The sequence below is a fragment of the Malassezia japonica genome, chromosome 7, assembly GCF_029542785.1.
Source record: "Malassezia japonica chromosome 7, complete sequence".
NCBI lineage: Eukaryota > Fungi > Basidiomycota > Malasseziomycetes > Malasseziales > Malasseziaceae > Malassezia > Malassezia japonica.
In genome coordinates, this window is record NC_083376.1 from 302555 (window position 1) to 323328 (window position 20774).

General features: G+C 56.6%; 11 protein-coding genes across 11 annotated transcripts; 8 read left to right on the forward strand and 3 right to left on the reverse strand.

The window, feature by feature from the left end:
• Positions 1–139: 139 nt before the first annotated feature.
• On the reverse strand, positions 140–550 carry HHT2 (histone H3; the record flags this gene model as incomplete). The annotated part of the gene is made up of 1 exon (XM_060267579.1): positions 140–550. The coding sequence occupies one exon, from the start codon at positions 548–550 to the stop codon at positions 140–142; it is 411 nt and encodes a 136-aa protein (XP_060123562.1).
• Positions 551–986: 436 nt separating this feature from the next.
• Positions 987–1298, forward strand: HHF1_1 (Histone H4; the record flags this gene model as incomplete). Its single annotated transcript, XM_060267580.1, has 1 exon — positions 987–1298. One exon carries the CDS (start codon positions 987–989, stop codon positions 1296–1298), a length of 312 nt encoding a protein of 103 aa, XP_060123563.1.
• A 349-nt stretch (positions 1299–1647) lies between these two features.
• MJAP1_003655 (acetyl-CoA C-acyltransferase) lies at positions 1648–2856 on the forward strand (the record flags this gene model as incomplete). Its single annotated transcript, XM_060267581.1, has 1 exon — positions 1648–2856. One exon carries the CDS (start codon positions 1648–1650, stop codon positions 2854–2856), a length of 1209 nt encoding a protein of 402 aa, XP_060123564.1.
• A 515-nt stretch (positions 2857–3371) lies between these two features.
• PCL7 (cyclin-like protein interacting with PHO85) lies at positions 3372–4538 on the forward strand (the record flags this gene model as incomplete). The annotated part of the gene is made up of 1 exon (XM_060267582.1): positions 3372–4538. The coding sequence occupies one exon, from the start codon at positions 3372–3374 to the stop codon at positions 4536–4538; it is 1167 nt and encodes a 388-aa protein (XP_060123565.1).
• A 2884-nt stretch (positions 4539–7422) lies between these two features.
• Positions 7423–8829, forward strand: MJAP1_003657 (uncharacterized protein; the record flags this gene model as incomplete). The annotated part of the gene is made up of 1 exon (XM_060267583.1): positions 7423–8829. The coding sequence occupies one exon, from the start codon at positions 7423–7425 to the stop codon at positions 8827–8829; it is 1407 nt and encodes a 468-aa protein (XP_060123566.1).
• Positions 8830–9695: 866 nt separating this feature from the next.
• MJAP1_003658 (uncharacterized protein) lies at positions 9696–11099 on the forward strand (the record flags this gene model as incomplete). The annotated part of the gene is made up of 1 exon (XM_060267584.1): positions 9696–11099. The coding sequence occupies one exon, from the start codon at positions 9696–9698 to the stop codon at positions 11097–11099; it is 1404 nt and encodes a 467-aa protein (XP_060123567.1).
• A 651-nt stretch (positions 11100–11750) lies between these two features.
• MJAP1_003659 (uncharacterized protein) lies at positions 11751–13109 on the forward strand (the record flags this gene model as incomplete). Its single annotated transcript, XM_060267585.1, has 1 exon — positions 11751–13109. The coding sequence occupies one exon, from the start codon at positions 11751–11753 to the stop codon at positions 13107–13109; it is 1359 nt and encodes a 452-aa protein (XP_060123568.1).
• A 1117-nt stretch (positions 13110–14226) lies between these two features.
• Positions 14227–15795, forward strand: MJAP1_003660 (uncharacterized protein; the record flags this gene model as incomplete). Its single annotated transcript, XM_060267586.1, has 1 exon — positions 14227–15795. The coding sequence occupies one exon, from the start codon at positions 14227–14229 to the stop codon at positions 15793–15795; it is 1569 nt and encodes a 522-aa protein (XP_060123569.1).
• Positions 15796–16848: 1053 nt separating this feature from the next.
• On the forward strand, positions 16849–17819 carry MJAP1_003661 (uncharacterized protein; the record flags this gene model as incomplete). Its single annotated transcript, XM_060267587.1, has 3 exons — positions 16849–17187; positions 17211–17312; positions 17337–17819. The coding sequence occupies 3 exons, from the start codon at positions 16849–16851 to the stop codon at positions 17817–17819; spliced, it is 924 nt and encodes a 307-aa protein (XP_060123570.1).
• A 19-nt stretch (positions 17820–17838) lies between these two features.
• MJAP1_003662 (uncharacterized protein) lies at positions 17839–19395 on the reverse strand (the record flags this gene model as incomplete). Its single annotated transcript, XM_060267588.1, has 1 exon — positions 17839–19395. One exon carries the CDS (start codon positions 19393–19395, stop codon positions 17839–17841), a length of 1557 nt encoding a protein of 518 aa, XP_060123571.1.
• A 106-nt stretch (positions 19396–19501) lies between these two features.
• On the reverse strand, positions 19502–20599 carry MJAP1_003663 (uncharacterized protein; the record flags this gene model as incomplete). Its single annotated transcript, XM_060267589.1, has 1 exon — positions 19502–20599. One exon carries the CDS (start codon positions 20597–20599, stop codon positions 19502–19504), a length of 1098 nt encoding a protein of 365 aa, XP_060123572.1.
• Between the last annotated feature and the right edge of the window lie 175 nt (positions 20600–20774).

Here is a 20774-nt window from a genome sequence, read left to right on the forward strand (position 1 = left end):
AAGTGCCACCAACACGTGACAGAACAAGCAACATACGGCACAAGCGATAGCCATTCACGATAATAATACAAGTGCTAAGGACAGAAGAGGGCTACCAGCGATAGGCCAATCGTCCCAACCCTACATGATATAAGCGCATTTAGCTGCGCTCGCCACGCAGACGGCGGGCCAGCGCCATATCCTTGGGCTGGATGGTAACACGCTTAGCGTGGATGGCAGCCAGGTTGGTGTCCTCAAAGAGCGACACGAGGTAGGCCTCAGCCGACTCCTGGAGGGCAAGGACGGCCGACGACTGGAAACGGAGGTCGGTCTTGAAGTCCTGGGCGATCTCACGGACGAGACGCTGGAAGGGGAGCTTGCGGATGAGGAGCTCAGTCGACTTCTGGTAGCGACGAATCTCACGCAGGGCAACGGTACCCGGGCGGTAACGGTGAGGCTTCTTCACACCGCCGGCCGAGGGGGCCGACTTACGGGCGGCCTTAGTGGCGAGCTGCTTACGGGGGGCCTTGCCACCGGTGGACTTGCGGGCAGTCTGCTTGGTACGCGCCATTGCAAATAGATGTGATGGGTGTTAGCAGAAGGAGTAGCGGCGAGCACGCTGCTTTTTAATGGGTTCCGCAGCCACCGACCATGGCATGCACAGCACAACAGCGGCCCCGGCGCAATCCCAAGATCACGCTCCACACCGTGATGCAGCGCGCGTTTGTGATCCTACGCGTCCGAACACGCCCAAATTACTGACTAAGCGACACCTGGATCACACCCGATACCGATGTCCACCCAAATCACGAGATACTCCACGTAAGATCGCATCGCGCGTGATCTTGGGGGCGAGATCACGCTTGCGCATCGCACGCCGCCTTGCCACAGGGCACATGGTAACGGGCGGGGTGCGGATTGCCAATCGTACAAATACCCCGGCACTCGGCCTGCAACTTCTTCTCTCAGGCTTTACCTCTCTTCAAGCTTAACACTTATCTTTAACAATGTCCGGTCGTGGAAAAGGTGGCAAGGGTCTCGGCAAGGGTGGTGCTAAGCGCCACCGCAAGATCTTGCGTGACAACATCCAGGGTATTACCAAGCCCGCTATCCGCCGTCTCGCTCGCCGTGGTGGTGTCAAGCGTATCTCCGGTCTGATCTACGACGAGACCCGCGGTGTCCTCAAGCTCTTCCTTGAGAGCGTCATCCGTGACTCGGTCACCTACACTGAGCACGCCAAGCGCAAGACTGTCACTTCGCTTGACGTCATCTACGCGCTCAAGCGCCAGGGCCGCACCCTCTACGGTTTCGGCGCGTAAGTGGTATAGGAGTCTCTGTATCCACAATCCTCTTCTGTACTATTATATTCCGCAATGTCATGCCCTAGAATGTAACAGAGAGTTTGGCATTCCTTTCCTAATCTTTCTCGTGTGCCTCGCGTGTGTCTTGTCCCATAGCGTGTGGTTCTCCACATGGCGCGCGCGCGCGGGCTTTACGCGTCTTATGCCCGAGAGGCGCGCGTGGCCGTGGCCGAATGTTCCACGGGCAGTTCGGCCGAACGCCACGGGCACCGGCTAGAATGCGGGGGCGCCGGCCGAGTCGGCCCCGCAGCCGGCGATTAAAATGCCCCGGACCGCGAATCCTCTCGCCTCCCCACCAATACATACAATGAGCTTCGCTACTCAGACTGGCAAGGACAACCTTCTCGCTAAGCACGACGACGACGTCGTCATCTGTGCTGCCCTCCGTTCGCCTGTTACTAAGGCCAAGAAGGGTGGTCTCGCGCAGGCTGCTCCTGAGGAGGTTCTCGGGAACGTCCTCAAGGCTGTCATCGCCCAGAGCAAGGTCGACCCCAAGCTGATCGAGGATGTCGCTATCGGCAACGTCCTTCCCCCGGGCGGTGGTGCCACCTCGGCCCGCCAGGCCGCCCTCTGGGCCGGCATCCCCAACTCGGCTGCCGTGAACACTGTCAACCGCCAGTGCTCGTCGGGTCTTGCCACCGTTAACCAGATCGCCAACGAGATTCTCACTGGCCAGATCGACATTGGTATCGGTGGTGGTGTCGAGTCCATGACCATCAACTACGGTGCTGGTGTCATGCCCACCAAGATGTCGGATGCCGTCATGGAGAACGAGGAGGCTGCCGACTGCATGCTCCCCATGGGTATCACCTCGGAGAACGTCGCCAAGGAGCACAACGTTACCCGTGAGAAGCAGGACGCTTTCGCTGCCGAGTCCTTCCGCCGCGCCTTTGACGCCCAGAAGGCTGGCAAGTTCCAGAGCGAGATTGTCCCGATCAAGTACGTCGACGACGACGGCAACGAGCGCAACGTTGTGGAGGATGACGGTATCCGTGGTGGCGTTACCAAGGAGAGCCTCGCCAAGCTTAAGCCTGCCTTTGCCAAGGACGGCTGCACCCACGCCGGTAACGCCTCGCAGGTCAGCGACGGTGCCGCCGCTGTGCTGCTCGCCCGCCGCAGCGCTGCCAAGAAGCACAACCTCCCCGTCCTCGCCAAGTTCTGCGGTGGTGTCGTTGTCGGTGTGCCCCCCAACGTGATGGGTGTCGGCCCCGCCTTCGCCATCCCCAAGCTGCTCGAGAAGGCCCACATCAAGACCACGGACGTGGACCTCTACGAGATTAACGAGGCCTTCGCTTCGCAGGCTCTCTTCTCGTGCGAGCACCTCGGCCTTGACCTCGCCAAGGTTAACCCCGTTGGTGGCGCCATTGCCCTGGGTCACCCCCTGGGTGCCACCGGCTCGCGCCAGATTGCCACCGCCCTCGCCGAGGCCAAGCGCAACGGCCAGAAGCTTATTGTTACTTCCATGTGCATTGGTACTGGTATGGGTATGGCTGCTCTCATTGTCAACGAGCAGTAAGTACGTCAACTATAGGATCCTGTAGCATCGCAGCTGGTGTCTTCCGAACTTCTCGCTCGAGGTGCAGCGCTGGCGCACCTAGCGCGCACGGTGCCCCACGTGGCCGTAGGTCCACCCCTGCGGGCCCTGGCGCCGCGTGAAGGAACCTCCACGTTCCCGGACGCGGCGTTAGGGCGCACGTGCACGGAAACGGCAGGGAAATTAGGTGCCGTGCCAGCGCTCGTGGTGCTGTCCATTTCTGTCAGCGACCTACGTAACTTGCTACGGCGGTCCCTGGCAAGGTCTGTGTGTGTGTGAATAGCACTATCACTGGGGTTGGTTCACGTGCTTCTTCACGCGCGGCTGGCTCCTCCGGAACAGATTAGCCGCCACGAATAGAGTCGGCGGCCCGGACACGACTCGTCCGCGACCGGTCTTCCAACGCGCAGCGCGCAAAGCGCGTACTGCGTGCGCGCGTGCATTCTCTGCGCGCAGTGTCTAAATCGCAAAGTCATACATATCCCGCGCCCTGTACTATGGCCGATACCATTGAACGCAACGAGGCCACGACTATGATGGCCTCCCCTCCTTCTCACCCCACCACGCCCTCGTCGTCGCGTCCCAACGAAGACGAGACCACTCCGGAAAGCTCGCGGATGTCATTCAAGACGCGGCGGACGACGCTCCCTTCAAAGAATGGCGCACCGAATGCCGCTGGTACGCCACCATATACGTCGTCCGAAAGCGTGCTGCGTGCGCAATCGGATGCAGCGTCGTCTTCTTCGGGTACCCCACGCCAGGCTCCTGAGCTTGCGGCCGACGAGCTTGCACATACCGGTCATCATGGCGCAACGCATGGTGCGCCGCCCCATCTCGATATCGCGAATTACCCCTCTGCCGAGCTGCTCAAGATGCTCGCTGCGCTGCTGCAGCATATCGCTACCTCTAATGATCAATTGCGACCCATGAACAGCGCGCGTGTACAAGAACAGGCGAATGGGGGCTCACTCCATACCGAGTCGCGGGCGTCGAGCTCCCAGGCCACACTCATGCTGAACGACCCGCGCCGCCCCACGACCACGACTGCGGCCCTCGCAACACTAAACGCGCCAAGCAGTACACTCTGCTTCCATGCGCGCCATATTCCCAGCATCAGCATCGAGGCATACCTGCTGCGTATCCTAAAATACTGCCCGACCACCAACGATGTGTTCCTTAGCCTGCTCGTCTATTTCGACCGGATGAGCAGGGTAGGCGTTACAGGGGCATTCCCAGGAGACCCGCAGACCGAGAAAAGCCGGCCATCTAGTACTGAGGATGGCGAGGCGATGGAGAGCGACCCCGAGGAGGGCGCCCCCGAGGAAGTCACCTTCCCTGGCCTTCGTGGCTTTGCGATTGACAGCTACAACGTACACCGTCTCGTCATTGCGGGTATCACGGTTGCAAGCAAGTTCTTCAGCGACGTGTTTTACACCAATGCGCGCTACGCCAAAGTCGGCGGTCTTGCTGTCCACGAACTCAACCAGCTCGAGCTCCACTTTTTGCTCCTGACGGATTTCCGTCTGACGATTCCCATCTCGGAGATACAGCAGTACGGTGATCAGCTTTTAGCTTATGCAAGCGACCGCTCCGCATCTTCTACTGTACCCCGGCCGATTACTGCGCCGGAGACGACGACAACAGATGCGGAAACGGCCGTTTAATGAGTTCTTCGATAGTGTCGGCGACAGTCTGCCAGAAGCCATGATACCCACCAGAAATTTGGCTATGTGCCTAGCTCGTGTCTTCGCGATGACGCATTTTTGGTTTTGCGCACGCCCTTTTTCTCGCTTACTTTGATGCACACTGGCCTCTGCAGCAAAATGAACTGTCCCCCTGGCACATTGCGAATTATTTCAGCTCCACCCTCGCTCACGAAGTCGGCCATGTGGAGTTCGGTGCCTGGTGCGCCCTTATTGTAACCAATCCGATACCACGATTCAACACCGGGTGGACTTGAGTGGAGACACAGTATGTCATGAACAAATCCATAATCAAACGCGGATCGTCATTGGAGACTGTCCAGGCGTAACAAGCATTGCTCGCATTCCATCTTGTTCTACCACGTGAACAAGGCCAAATTGCTGCTTTGTTTCTTCGCATCCTGGCGATCCTGATTTTTTCCACATATCCAATACCATTGGCGAAGCTGCACCGCCAAGCTTTGGGCACGCACGTTGAGTTAAAAAATAATGAAACTTGCTTGCAGGTTCCCTTTGTGTGGGCGCCTCCAAATGCTGGGAATAGCCTCCCCACCCTGGACCGCTTGCATAGTGAGTGGGGTGGGGGGTGACTGCGGATCGATGCTAAACTCTGGTGTCGCTTAAGCCTATATCTACGCACGGGAAGAAAAAAGGCTCTGGATCGCCTTCCCTCTCCTGCTACTCTCTGGTAGCATGGCAGCGGACCTCGCCTCTCCCACTTTCTGTGCCATGCAAACGGACGCAGGTGGCTCGTCTATCCCAACAGATACCGTACCCTTTCTGGAAAACGGGTACGCATCTCCTGCGCCGCCCCCATTCGCCGCCTTTGTGCACCACGGACAACCAGAGGCACGTTTGATGCCTCAAACACCCCCTGCCTCCCATGGGCTGAGTACGTTTACCTGGAATGTGCACGACGATGCACTTCTTCCCGTTGGCCTGCAGACCAATGAGGTACAAGAACCAGCTTCGAATGGGCTGTTACCGACAGTTACGACTGCTACTCGTACTCCGCAACAGCCGGAGACTCCGCGCAATGCATCTCATCGGCGTAAGATGGAGCCGGGCCATGTCAAGCGCCCTTGCAATGCATTCATCCTCTTCCGCTCTCATGCTGTGGCGACCAACCTTGTACCGAAGGAAGTCGAACGCGACCACCGCAACATTAGTCGTATCATCTCCCATATGTGGAAAAGTCTCGGCAAGGAGGAGCGGGCCTTGTGGGAGGCACAGGCAGATGCCGAGAAGGAGCGCCACCGTCGTGAACATCCCGATTACAAGTACCGCCCTGGATTAAAACGGAACAACGTCCATCGGCGCAACGTTCGCAAGTTATCGAGCACAGAACACCAATGCGAGCAGATTGCTGATGTGATCCTGAAGGCATGTGGCCGCCCTGGCGTGAAACGAAGACGCAGCAGTGCACCCAAGGTGGTCATAACCCTTCCTCAACAGGGCAAGTCGGCCAACAAGTCTGCTATTGGTGAACTGGCGTCACCAACGCGTCCTCCCCTCCGTCGGAGCTTCAGCAGCAATGCAATGGCCATGCCCCCCACCAAGGAGGTGCGCATGGCAAAGACAGACAACCACCCCGGCGAGGATGCCATGCCTCCGCCTACATCTGTGGATTCATGGGAGCGAAAGTTGCCTCGACGTTCGTCGTCTGCGCCGCCGATCCACCGTTCTAGCGACGGACTCGCTGGGGGAGGTGGATTGGATACTCAATTTGCTCCAATGCACGCCGAGCCCATTGACTGGGTCCTCGACACTCCGCTTCTTGCCTCTGAGCTTTCGCCCTTTGGCTTTGAGTCCAGTGCAGCCACGGTCTCGCCCTTGCAGATGGGCCTGGGAGATTTGCAAGATCCCAGGGACTCGCTACTGCCTCCGCCCAGTATTCCCGCCGTGGACAACACGACGGGCATGGAGCAAACATTCCAGCAGGTCTCTTTGAATGCTGGTGCTGACCATGCCGGTAATGTACTAGGCGTGTTTAACCTGGATAACTTGCCTATACCCGACTATCTTCTTCCACCTGTCTCACCCAAGACGAATGTGCATCCGACTTACTGGCCTGGCTCGATGCTTGGTCTCCTTTCTGTCGGAGGAAAACCACCAGTGACTGACGATCCGTCGCTCTGGCATCCCCGCACAGAGGAACCTGAACATGAGTCCCAAAATAAATCTTTCCTCGGCCTGAGCGCGACGTCAGAATACCAGCAGCTGAGCACCCCCCTCTCTGCCTTCTTGTGCCATGACAGCTGGCAGCCGTCTGCCTAGTGCAATTAGCTCGAAATCAAGCGTGGCCAATCGTAGCGTTCAACTCCCACCGCTCCGCTAGTGTTTGTGTAGCTCCCGTTTGACACCTAGTGTATTTTAACAAAACATGTACAGATTCTATGGTTGTTTGCGTATTAGTTTGTCCCATAAAATGCCACGCCCTATCAGCTTCGCGAAGAAACACAGGATAGTTTGCTCGCTGAGCTATTACATGTAGCCATCATATTACAACCTAGTCAATTTGTCGTCCGTGCATCTGACATGTCCCGCCTCGGATGTGCGTTGGGTGTTTATCGCTCATGGCGTAGTAGATCTTCTTTTGACACACAAGCCAGCCACCTGGTCATTTGACCCCGAAATACAAAATCCGGCAAAATAAGTGGCTGGATAATATTTGGCATCACGTGTGTATGCATCGCTAGTGTTGCTTATAACTTATCCTAGGCGTCGAATGGACAGGCTATGTTCCGTTGCCCGCAGTTGCGGGGTAACACACCTCTATGACACAGTAGTACTTATTGGAGTATGACAGTCACACCCGCGTACCCTGACTCCCCTCTCCCCTGCAATGGTCCGCGCCCAACTCCCCCTTTTGACCCTTTTGATCCTTCTTCTTTCCGTGTTCACAACTGCCTCTTCGGAGAAGATCTCGTTCCCTGCCGGCGGACCTAAGCCCGGTGACTTCGGTTACCCCCCGGAAGGGTATGAGGATGAGAAGCCCGGCACTGTGCTGCGCTCGCGCGAGATTGAGCCTGCTCACTTTGGTATTTTCAAGGTCCAGGCTACTGCTTACCAGCTCCTCTACCGTACTTCTGGCCTTAACTCATCCGACCCTACTGTTGCTATCACTACGGTGATTATTCCCCAGACCCACGATAGCGATCGTCTCGTCGTTAGCGCTACTCCTGAGGATGCCGCCTCGTACAGGTGCCGCCCCAGTGCCCTTCTTCAGAGCCAGTTCCTTCCCCAATTCCAGAGCATCATCTCTCGCATTGAGATGGTTCTCAGCAACATTTACCTGCAAAAGGGATACGTTGTCACCATCCCCGACTACGAAGGTCCGCGCAGCGCCTTCGGTGTTGGTCAGATTGCTGGCCACGCGATGCTTGACGCCGCACGTGCCACCATCAACTGGAAGAAGTCGGAGCTGAACGACAACACGAAGGTTGTCGGAGTGGGCTACTCGGGTGGTGCTATCGCTGCCGGCTGGGCCGCGCAGCTGCAACCTAGCTACGCCTCTGAACTCAACACTGTTGGTTTCAGCTTTGGTGGCACGCCCACGAACCTCACTACGCTTATTAACCGTGCTGATGGTGGTCCCCTTGCTGGTCTTGTTGCGCTCGGTGCTGCTGGTGTCCTCAACGGTTTCCCTGAGCTGAAGTCCACCGCCGACAAGTACTTGACCAAGGATGGTAAGAACGCCATCAAGTACGTCCGCACGCAGTGCGCCTTGACTGGTTCCGTGCCGTTCGCTTTCCAGACGTTGCAGGGTCCCAAGTACGTCAAGGGTGGTCTCAAGCTCCACGATGTGCCTGGCCTTGGCAAGGTGATAGACAGCCTCACCCTCGGTGCTGATGAGTCCCTGACGCCTACCGCGCCCGTGTTCATGTTCCATGCTACGACCGATGAGTTCGTTCCCTACGGCGCCGCCAAGACTGCGGCCAAGCAGTGGTGCAGCCGTGGTGCGAACGTAGAGTTCCTCACGGAGACGTTCACTTCGGAGCACATTGTCGCCTACTTAGGTACTCTTACCAAGATGATCGACTTTATTGCCGATCGCTTCAGCGGTAAGAAGTTCCACGGTGGCAAGTGCAATTTCTCCTCGATCTCCTCGCCCCTCTTCGACCTGGAGGACGACGCCACCCTGTTGAAGGACCTGGTCGGTGCTATCAAGACGCTTTTCGGCGAGGCTACGGACATGTCGCTGAGCGACATGATGTCGACCGACATGAAGAGCACCTCGCTGGACATGTGATGCCCTTTTTGTTAATTTTGGACGCATTTTGCTGTCCCAAACACCCTACTGTTGAACACGTACAGAAAATCATGATCGCGCCTTTAATATCAACACGTAGTTTTTCTCGTTTTGGCGTTATGATGGCCGTGTCAAACAATGTATCGTTTAATTTTCCACTACTACGCACCCACGTGGCGAAAGTGACACCGAGCAATATAAATCTTTCCTCGGCCTGAGCGCGACGTCAGAATACCAGCAGCTGAGCACCCCCCTCTCTGCCTTCTTGTGCCATGACAGCTGACAGCCGTCTGCCTAGTGCAATTAGCTCGAAATCAAGCGTGGCCAATCGTAGCGTTCAACTCCCACCGCTCCGCTAGTGTTTGTGTAGCTCCCGTTTGATACCTAGTGTATTTCAACAAAACATGTACAGATTCTATGGTTGTTTGCGTATTAGTTTGCCCCATAAAATGCCACGCCCCTATCAGCTTCGCGAAGAAACACAGGATAGTCTGCTCGCTGAGCTATTACATGTAGCCATCATATTACAACCTAGTCAATTTGTCGTCCGTGCATCTGACATGCCCCGCCTCGGATGTGCGTTGGGTGTTTATCGCTCATGGCGTAGTAGATCTTCTTTTGACACACAAGCCAGCCACCTGGTCATTTGACCCCGAAATACAAAATCCGGCAAAATAAGTGGCTGGATAATATTTGGCATCACGTGTGTATGCATCGCAAGTGTTGCTTACACCTTATCCTAGGCGTCGAATGGACAGGCTGAGTTCCGTTGCTCGCAGTTGTGAGGCAACACACACAATATGGCCAAACGATACTTATTGTAATGTGTCAGTCACTCCCACACACTCCTACACCCCTCTCCTGCAATGGTCCGCGCCCAACTCTTTTTGACCCTTTTGGTCCTTCTTCTTTCCGTGTTCACAACTGCCTCTTCGGAGAAGATCTCGTTCCCTGGCGACGGACCTAAGCCCGGTGACTTCGGTTACCCCCCGGAAGGGTATGAGGATGAGAAGCCCGGCACTGTGCTGCGCTCGCGCGAGATCGAGCCCACTCACCTTGGTATTTTTAAGATCAAGGCTACTGCTTACCAGCTCCTCTACCGTACTTCTGGCATTAACTCGTCTGACCCTGCTGTTGCTATCACTACGGTGATTATTCCCCAGACCCATGATAGCGACCGTCTCGTCGTCAGCGCTACTCCTGAGGATGCCGCCTCGTACAAGTGCCGCCCCAGCGCCCTTCTTCAGAGCAAGTTCCTTCCCCAATTCCAGAGCATCATCGCTCGCATTGAGATGGTTCTCAGCAACATTTACCTGCAAAAGGGATACGTTGTCACCATTCCCGACTACGAAGGTCCGCGCAGCGCCTTCGCTGTTGGTCAGATTGGTGGCCACGCGATGCTTGACGCCGCACGTGCCACCATCAACTGGAAGAAGTCGGAGCTGAACCACAACGCGAAGGTTGTCGGTGTGGGCTACTCGGGTGGTGCTATCGCTGCCGGCTGGGCCGCGCAGCTGCACCCCAGCTACGCCTCCGACCTCAACGCTGTTGGTTTCACCTTTGGTGGCACGCCCACGAACCTCACTACGCTTATTAACCGTGCTGATGGTGGTGTCCTTGCTGGTCTAGTTGCGCTCGGCGCTACTGGTGTCCTCAACGGTTTCCCTGAGCTGACGTCCACCGCCGACAAGTACCTGACCAAGGATGGTAAGAACGCCATTAAGTACATCCGCTCGCAGTGCGCCGTGACTAGTGTCGTGCCGTTCGCTTTCCAGACGATCCAGAGTTCCAAGTACATCAAGGGTGGTCTCAAGATCTACGATGTGCCTGGTATTGGCAAGGTGTTGGACAGTCTTACCCTCGGTGCAGACGAGTCCCTGACGCCTTCCGCGCCCGTGTTCATGTTCCATGCTACGACCGATGAGTTCGTTCCCTACGGCCCTGCGAAGATTGCGGCCAAGAACTTTTGCAACCGTGGCGCGAATATCGAATTCCTCACGGAGACGTTCACTTCGGAGCACATTGTCGCCTACTTAGGTACTCTTACCAAGATGATCGACTTTATTGCCGATCGCTTCAGCGGTAAGAAGTTCCACGGTGGCAAGTGCAATTTCCCCTCGATCTCCTCGCCCCTTTTCGACCTGGAGGACGACGCCACCCTGTTGAAGGACCTGGTCAGTGCTATCAAGACGCTTTTCGGCGAGGCTACGGACATGTCGCTGAGCGACATGATGTCGACCGACATGAAGAGCACCTCGCTGGACATGTGATGCCCTTTTTGTTAATTTTGGACGCATTTTGCTGTCCCAAACACCCTGCTGTTGAACACGTACAGAAAATCATGATCGCGCCTTTAATATCAACACGTAGTTTTTCTCGTTTTGGCGTTATGATGGCCGTGTCAAACAATGTATCGTTTAATTTTCCACTACTACGTGGTGTACGGAAGGCGCACGACCCTGTGCAATACCAATACGTCATAGTTACACTACCTCGCTATCGCTTTCTATCTTGTTCATAGCTGGACCTCTATTGCTTGCCGATCAGGGGCTCGACATAGGACGCAGCAACCGACTAACATATGGGATGGACCTGTGTCAGTACACGGAAATTCTTTTCACGGAGTTGGGACCCGCCCATCGGAAACCACCTCGCTGGATTGGCCTCTTCGACAACACCCACGTGGCGAAAGTGACACCGAGCAATATATTCCATGCAGAAGGCCTGTGCGAATTGCCAGCCAAGGGCCAGCATAATAAACTCTGCAATGCTGACCCAACGCACAGGTTGGGTGGGTAAACATGGTGTAATTTACACCGGGGTTTGATCCAATTCTGTCTACACACGAGGCGGTCACGCTAGCTATATCTAGAAGCACTACGCCTACGCTCCATGCCCCATCCTCCCTTCCTCGCCCGCCCATGTTCTCCGTTGGCAAGTTCTCGTACCTCTTTGTTGTTTTTGCCGCCCTCTTTATTGCGGCTGTCTCTGCGGCCCCGGCGGAGGTCGTCAAGCAGGGCCCTAGCCGTGGCGATTGGGCCTACCCCCCCCACGGCTGGAAGGACGAAGAGCCGGGTACCGTCCTCAAGACGCGCAAGGTTGTCCCCCACGAGCTCGGCATTTTTAAGATCAATGCTACCGGATACCAGACTCTCTACCGCACGTCTGCCCAAAACTCGTCCGAGCCGATGGCTACCATCATGACGGTTCTCGTGCCCAACAACGCCTCGATGGACAAGGTTGTTATCGCCAACACCCCTGAGGATGCCGCAGCGTACAAGTGTGGCCCTAGCACTGCTCTTGAGCACTCGGACCTGGTCAACTTCGAGGGTATTATTGCCCGCTTCGAGATGCTCCTGAACAACCTGTATCTTCAGAAAGGCTACGTCGTGGTGATTCCCGACTACGAGGGTCCCCAGGCTGCTTTCGGTGTAGGTCCTATCGCTGGTCACGCTGTGTTGGACTCGGCGCGTGCCGCCCGCAACATGAACGAACTGGACCTTCCCGGTGATGTCAAGTTTGTCGCGATCGGTTACTCTGGCGGTGCCATCGCCACGGGCTGGGCTGTCCAGGTGCACCCCTCATACGCTTCGGACGTCAACCTGGTCGGCGCTACGCTGGGTGGTACACCTACTGACCTTCTTGCTCTGATTGAACACATTGACGGTACCGCCTCTGCTGGTATTATTGTTCTTGGTGCTGCTGGTCTCCTCAACGGCAACCCGGAGATCCGCGACTCGGCCTACAACAAGATGACCAAGGATGGTATCAACGCCATCACCTGGGCCTCGAAGAATTGTGCCGCAATCTCATCGGTCCCCTTCGCCTTCCAGAAGTTCCAGTCGAAGAAATACCTAAAGGGTGGCAAGAACATGCGCGACATCCCTTTGTTCAAGAACCTTCTGGACTCCTACACCATGGCCCAATCGAACTCCGAAGGTCCTACCGCCCCCATCTACATGTTCCACGCCAAGACCGACGAGATCATTCCTTACAGCAATGCCAAGAAAACCGCTCAGTCGTGGTGCCAGAAGGGTGCCAATATTGAGTTCCAGACTCAGACCTTCCCTACGACGCACATTGCTGCGTACATTGCCACCTTTGCGAACATGGTGAAGTTTGTCGAGGCCCGCTTTGCCGGCAAGGAATTCCACGACGGCGGCTGTGAGTTCAGCACTACTGGCTCGCCTGCCTTCAACCTGGATGACGACATCGCGCTCATCGGCGACATTGTCGACGACGTGAAGACCCTCTTCGGTGAGGCTACTCACGAGAACTAAGCGGTCTACATGTGATCGAGCATATCGTATTCTACATATTTCATGTTGGTACGACAGCTGTACCTATACACAGTTGTCTATCCCTTCGTAGCTTTCGTTGGTCATCTATGGCCCCAGCAATCACAGGTCATCTCATCAAGCTAGTGATCCATCGAAACCAGATTAACTGCATGTGCAGCGCGTCAGAGGGGCGCTCGTTTCTAAGCTTTCCCTTCCTGAACGCTTGCTGATGCTGTCGCCTGACCTACTTAATCATCCATCATTCACGCGCATCGGAGCCTGCACAGATCAGATTTCCCCTTTTGTTCGCCTAAATCGGCGCCCACATGCTTGTCCCTGGCGTACGCGACCGTACTTCTCGGCGTAACGACGAGATCGCATCTAAAATCGTAGCTGTCAACTACATTTAGTCATGAGCATCGTATGCAAACTACGGCCCAACGCCTGCGCGAATTTTATCACGGCAAAAACCAACACAGTAAACCTGTTCGGGTGTTGGCATGCTACGTGAGGTGGCTAATGCGTCCTCTCCACCCTGCGCCCGGAATGAAGCACATCTCTGCGCATTCTCCGTGCACTTTGCCCGGCCCCTTTGGGTCGCGGCTGAGTTTGGGCCCCTCGTCAAGGTGTCACTTGACGCAATTTTGTAATTGCCCCAACATCCACATTCCAGCAGCGTACATAATAAATTCTACCCAATTATGAACGCAGCTTCGTGCATATCCCGAAGAATATTAGCAGCAAAAGCACGATTTGTCATTCTCCGCGGACCGAGGAAATGCAGGGGCTCCTAGCTCGTGCCACGTTTATTGGCGGAAACTGTCTGCGTCTAGGATGGTATGCATGGAAATTGAGACAAAGTCTAGCAATTGGTGCGGGATGGAAGAATACTGCAGCTCTTGAGCAAGGGTTTCTCCTGCACATTGGCGGGAAGGACATTCCGTAGCCTGCAGGCTGGGAAGTAGAGTTTGAGTGGACATCTGCCTAGACCGCCTTGACAGGCAGATTGCCTCCATATAAAACCAACCGTGGCGGTACAGCGCAACCTAACCCACCCCCTTCCAACCTCCCACCAGAACAGGACGCTAGTCGTCTTTGCGTTCTTTCCTTAACAACAATGTTCTCTACTGGCCTTCTGCGTTGGCTGGTACTCGCCGTGGTGGCTGTGCTGCCGCTGGTGTCTGCTCTTGGTCTTGTCCCTTACCCTGACCAGGACCCCTTCTACTACCCTCCGAATGGATGGCAGAACAAGCAGCCGGGTGCGGTCCTCCGCACGCGTAAGATCCAGGCTGCCAGCGTTGGTATCCTCAAGTTCAACCTGGACGCCTGGCAGCTGCTGTACCGCTCCAACGGTAACACTGCTCACTCGCCCTACTACACGGTGACCACTGTTCTTGTCCCGCACAATGCCAAGAAGGACCACCTTGTTACCATCTCGTCGCCCGAGAACGCCAACAGCATCCGCTGTGCCCCCAGTTACGCTTTCCGTTACTCGGGTGTTCTTGAGCTCACCAACTTCGAGCCGCGCTGGGAGCAGATGATCTACACTCTCTTCCTCGAGGAGGGCTGGGTTGTCAACGCCCCTGACCACGAGGGTCCCAACTCGGCTTTCGCTGCTGGCTTCCAGGGTGGCCACATGGTCCTTGACTCGATGCGTGCCACGCTCAAGTCGAAGGACATTGGCATGTCGAAGAACGCTAAGATCATTGGTCACGGTTACTCGGGTGGCTCCATCCCCAACGGTTGGGCCGCCAGTCTGCTTGAGTCTTACGCTCCTGAGCTCAACGTCGTTGGCTGGTCGCTCGGTGGTACCGCCTCGGACCCCGGTATGACTCTCAACTTCCTTGACGGTTCGGCTACTGCTGCCCTTGTGCTTACGGGTGCTGTTGGTCTCATTGACGGTTACCACGATGAGATCTACGACCTCTTCCAGAACCAGGTCTGGACTGACGAGGGTAAGCGCGCTGTGGACGTTGCCCACAACGCTTGCATCTACGAGATGGTCTTCCTGTACATCGGCCAGCGCATCCAGTCGACCAAGTACATCAAGGGTGGCCACAACCTGACCGACTACCCCCAGGTCGCCAAGATCATGAACTCGCTTGTGATGGGCCGCAACCCCAAGTACACGCCCAAGAAGCCCATCTTCATGTTCCACGCCGCCTACGATGAGGAGATTGTCTGGTACCAGGCCAACAACACCGCTGTTGCGTGGTGTGACAACGGTGCCAACGTGCGTTTCCTGACCGAGACCTCGCACGACCTCAACCACGTGTCGACCTACCTGCTGAACGTGCCCTACATCATTCAGTACATGCGTGACCGTTTCGCTGGCAAGGACTACTACGGTGGTGGCTGCCAGTTCGATTCGATGGCCCAGGACCCCCTGTTCGATGTGTCGATCCTCGGTGAGCGCTTCAAGGAGGCTCTCCAGGCCGTCCTTGACCTGCTCGGCAAGGAGATTGGTCCTAACGACAACATCTACATGAGCAAGATCCGCAACAAGCAGAACCCCAACAAGGTCGGCCTTACTCACCTTCCTGGTATGAAGTCGTCTACCATCACCCCTGGTGACGGTGGTAACGACTCGCCTGCCTCGAAGGCCGTCCGCAAGAACGGCAAGGTCAGCGATGTCAAGCTTAGCACCAAGTCTTCTCACCAGAACAAGACTGGTAACGACAACTAAGCTGCTTGGCTATGCTTGTGCCCTGGTGGTCTCTAGCTTGTCGCCTATCTATGGTTCTAAAGGGTATTTGTTCATATAGTCCAATTTCATCCTTCTTCTGCTCTTGGTAGCTCTATTATGGACTCTAATCAGAAGAATTCCCCCCTTTTAAAAAATACTGAACTGGTTTGATAGTATGGAATTGTATTTGTTCCTCGGACTGATTCCAAGTGTGCCCCCTCCTTTTCCTCCCGCCTGTTGAGAGTGATCCTCCCGCGGGAGCACCCGCATAGGACCCGGCTTGGCATGGGAGCCGCTGGTGCTGCGCAGTGCTGACGGCTCTGCACGCATATCCTTATCCGCAGGCACCGTGCACCGCCACGCCTCGGGCCATTTACGCGCCTCGCTTGATTTCCTCACGCATTTTTTACTACGCAATAACACGAATCCAGGTTGCATATTACGACAGGCCCTAAAAGGCCATGTCTACCGGTCAATAAAGTGCCATAGAAAGAACTACATACCGAGACAAAGTTCCTCGAGACAGCAGCAGGCAAGGAGACCGGCCAAGCATGCGCAGCAGCCCATGCCGGCACCACCGCCGCCGCCACCCTGTGGCCGCTGCACGTACACCTGATGTTAGCTCTTTCGCTCAGTTCGTACCGGTTGCGGCTGCGGCTGCGGGTAGTATCCCGGTTGACCTCCACCGTACGCCTGCTGGGGCTGGGGCGGCTGCAGGTAAGTGGGAGAGAGGACGTACGTAGTATCCACCCTGGGGCTGACCGTATCCTTGCTGGGGGTAGCCGCCGCCGTAGCCGCCAAAACCACGGGCGTCATTACCAGCGGCAGGGGGAGCACCCTGCGGGGGAGCGTAAGAGCCAGTATTGGCGCCGGAGCTGCCGTTGTAGTAATCCTTCGCCGACATGTGGTCGTTTCAGTGAACCAGGCGCGGTCGATAGCGCCGGCGCGATCGACCGGTTGGCACGCGGGAGACATCTACCCAGTAGGTCGTGTTACCACCCCACGTGGTGGAAAGGGAGACGCGCGTCTGCAGAGTGGCACGAACCATTTAGCATGGAGGGCGACGCAGCGGATTTGAAAGCGCGCAACGTATCCTTTAGCCCTATGAAAGACTACATCCAGCTCCAAGACGGCCAGGAGGCGTCAAAATTGAGTGATGCTCGGCAGCCGCTCAAGTCTACGCCGAAAAAATCTGCCCTCAAGCCGGGGCATCAAACACGCCTGCCGAACGCCGAGCGCTACCAGTACCCTGACCCTCTTTTGCGCCGTTTACGTCTGATCAACGGCAGGGGCAAGCCAGTGGATCTGAAAGCAGAATTCCGCGATGCAAAGCTGGTGCTCTTCTACTTCAGCAGCCAGTGGAATGCGCAGCATGCCAAAGGCACGAGCCGCGTACGTACCGACACTGACCTCAGCTGGTGGCCGACCTTTGCCGCAAGTACCCCCATGAGATCAAGGTGATCTATGTGAGTGTCGACACGGAAGAGAAGCACTATATCGCAGCTACGCGCAACCAGGTAAGTCGTATGCGTCTGACCCAGCCATGGCTGTCGATGGAATGGAATGACGGCTCGTCTGAGAACCCCGAAGAAGAAAAGAAGGACGAAAAAGAGGAGCGTAAAGGCCCCCAAGAGTCGTTCTTGCTCGCCGATGATTCCGATCTCGACGCTAGCGTCGTGGCCGCCGATCCGGCCGGCACCTCGTACGTGCGCCCGTTCAGCCGGGTGTACATGGCCTTTAAGCTGAACATTCTTATGACGCCCCAGATTGCCGTGTACAATATCCCGCGGCACAAGTTCCTCGATACAAATGTGCGCCTCTCGCGTCTGAAGCCGGGCCGTGCGCAAGCCACGATCGACATCTGGCTGCGGGGCGAGCCTTCGCCGTCGATCAACCTCACCGACATGGTGTACACTGTGCCCTGGACCGCCGCTTTGGTGGTCGTGGCGATCGCCTACTGCCTCGTTGCCATGCTTGGCGGCGAGCAGATGTACATTTCCAACATGATCAAGCGGTTTTCGTAGTGTACTAGATGCATTTCAGCTATGTGCGGTAGTCGCCGTTGATCGTGATGTACTCTTTGCTAAAATCACACGTCCAGTACACGGCCTCGGCCTCGGCGCGCTCGGGGGTCCACGAGCCGCCCTGTAGGTCGACATCAATGCAGATGTCTTCGTGCGCAAGCAAGTCTGCCACCAGCGCCTCATCCACCGTCTGAGGCGTGCCGTTGACCAGCGTGTGAATCGACGCAGCATTCACACCGGCCGGCGGCACAAATGACACGTTCACCTTGCTCGGATCCACGGCCCAGTCCGAAGGCGGAAGAGCAGCGTAGCCGGCCGCACACAGAATACGGCCCCAGTTGGCATCCTCACCGTGCATCGCGCACTTGACCAGCGCAGAGGTGCTGATCGACGAGGCAATCGCGTGCGCATCGGCGTAGGTCGCCGCACCTTTGACGCGCACTTGCACAAACTTTTCGGCACCTTCGCCATCGCGCACAATCAGGTGCGCAAGCTCCAGGCAAAGCGCCGCCAGCTCTTTGCGGAAGGCGTCGAGCTCCTCGGGATGAGACGACGCGGTGATCTCTGTGCCGGCAGGGATCACGGACGCGCCATTGTCCACCTCCGGGGCCTGGCCGTTGGCCAGTGCGAGGATGGTGTCGTTCGTGCTCATGTCGCCATCGACGCTGATGCAGTTGAACGAGACACGCACGGCCTCTTGCAGGCACTCTTGGAGCGCACTCGGCGCGATCGGCGCATCCGTGGCAAGAATACCGAGCAACGTCGCATGCAGCCCTTCAGGCGAGGTCATGTGGGGATGGATCATGCCCGCACCCTTGTCAATACCCACAAGACTGCACTTGCGGTTTCCAAGCGTAAACTGGCGCGTACGCAGCTTGGGGAAGGTATCCGTGGTCATGTACGCTTTGGCCACTTCCATCCATGCATCGGCATTGCTCTGCAGCACCTGGCCATGCACCAGGTGCTGGATCGCACGCTTCATAGTGCCGACCGGCAGGCGCACGCCAATCACACCCGTAGACAGCATTAACACGTCGGAATCCGCGGGCGATCGGGTCTTGGTCGCAGGCATGAGCTGAGAACGGACCAGGTCGACCAATTCCTGCGTGTCGTCCAGGCCGCCCTGGCCCGTGACGGCATTCGCACAGCCGCTATTCGCAAGCACGGCCAAGGTGCGGGGGCCCGGCTTGTCGCCAAACGCCTCGGTGCTCGCCCGCAGCGCATTCGTAGCATGCACTACCGGCGCCGCCTTGAAGCGGTTCGTGGTAAAGACACCCGCGACCGAAGCTGGCGTGCTCGAGACGATCAAGGAAATGTCCGGCTTGGGGTTTTGGGGCGAGGCAGGTGCATCGCCAGCCGGCTTTGGGCTGATCGCCTTCTTGACGCCGGCGTAGGTGCTGGCCACGAGATAACCGCGCGGCAGCGTCGTCGAATCGACCGGCGTCACAAAACGCTCTGCCTTGCTTAGCGTCGACTGCGCACGGACAGAGGACGCAGCAAGGGCCATAGACTGGGCACACGCACGCGACAAAATGAGCGACGAAGCGTGCAAAGCTTTCCGATCAAGCGCGCCCATCGTAGCTCGGAAGGCGTTATCGCTACTTTATTTCTGACTCATCACGCGGGGTAAGCCGATCCATGTCGTGACAAATACATATTCCCTAATTACACTCGTACACACATCATGCCCAGCGGCCCAAGAGCGCCATGATTGCAATGCCGAGGCACACCTCAAACATGTTGAGGAGCACCTTGCCCATCGGCGCCTTTTGCATAGCATCGTTAAAGATGAAATCGTGAGCCAGCAGCTCCACGAGGCCCGTGTAGATCAAAATACCTGCCGAGAAGGCGTCAAAGGTACCCGTCACATAGTAGCCAGTAGGGGTATCTGCGGTGTAGGACGAGCGCACACCAAGGCCAATCGCCATGCCGATCGGCGTGACCACCGAGTAGGCAAGGCCCATGAGCACAGGCAGCAAGGTCCCGAGCGACTGGGGCAAAAGCGACAGACGCGAGCCGAGACCGATGCCCTCAAAGAGCTGGTGGAATACAATGACAGGGAACAGAACGACAAACTTGTCGCCATCTTCCGAGTTCCACTCGGTCGTGGCGAGTGTCAGGCCAATAATGACCGAGTGGAAAATCACACCAAACTCCAGCACAAACACACCAATTACCTCAGAGGTGGCGCCGGGGTTCATCGACAGTTGGCTGCCCTCTTCGACATCCATGAGCTTGTCCTTCTGGCCAGCAGGGGCAAGCGCATCGTGGATCAGCTCTTCCTCATCCGCATGGTGGTGGTCATGCTGGGGTTCGTGGTGGTGGTGGTGGCTGTGGTGCTCATGGATATGAGCGTGAGCGTCCATATGGCCCGAGGCGTGGTGGTGCGCAACACCTCCAATTTTCTTGGCAATCATGGCCGAGCCAAGGCGGTACGCAAAGAACTCGCTAATAAACACGAGCATCATCGAAATTAGTGCGAACGCATACGCCATGGGGTAGTGCTCCGAGAAAGCGGGGACGAGGCAGGGTTGCGTCAGTGATTCGTTCGCGGGCTCCAGTAGATGGATGAAACCCGTCGCAATAATGACGCCGCTGCCGAAGTACTTGGTAAAGTCATAGATGGCCGAGGGGACCGTGAGCTTCGGGATACGGCGCGTAACAATAGGAAGGAGCGTGAAGAAGGCCGAGCTGGCCAGGATGATGAAAATGGCGCCAATACGCACTCCAAGGTTGTCGACCTCACCTTTGGCTCCTACACAGACTTCTTCATCCGCCATGATGGAATTTGGTTGTTGATGAGGGGTAAATGCTTGCAACTCCTCACCCTATTATATCCTTCGCCCAGTCTGCCAAGAAGAGAGTATTTCAACTGGGAGGGTAACGAGGTAAGAAGAGGAAGATCGGCAACAGCCTATGCGGTTCTCAGTAGTACCGGGGAGCAGATGCGCGACG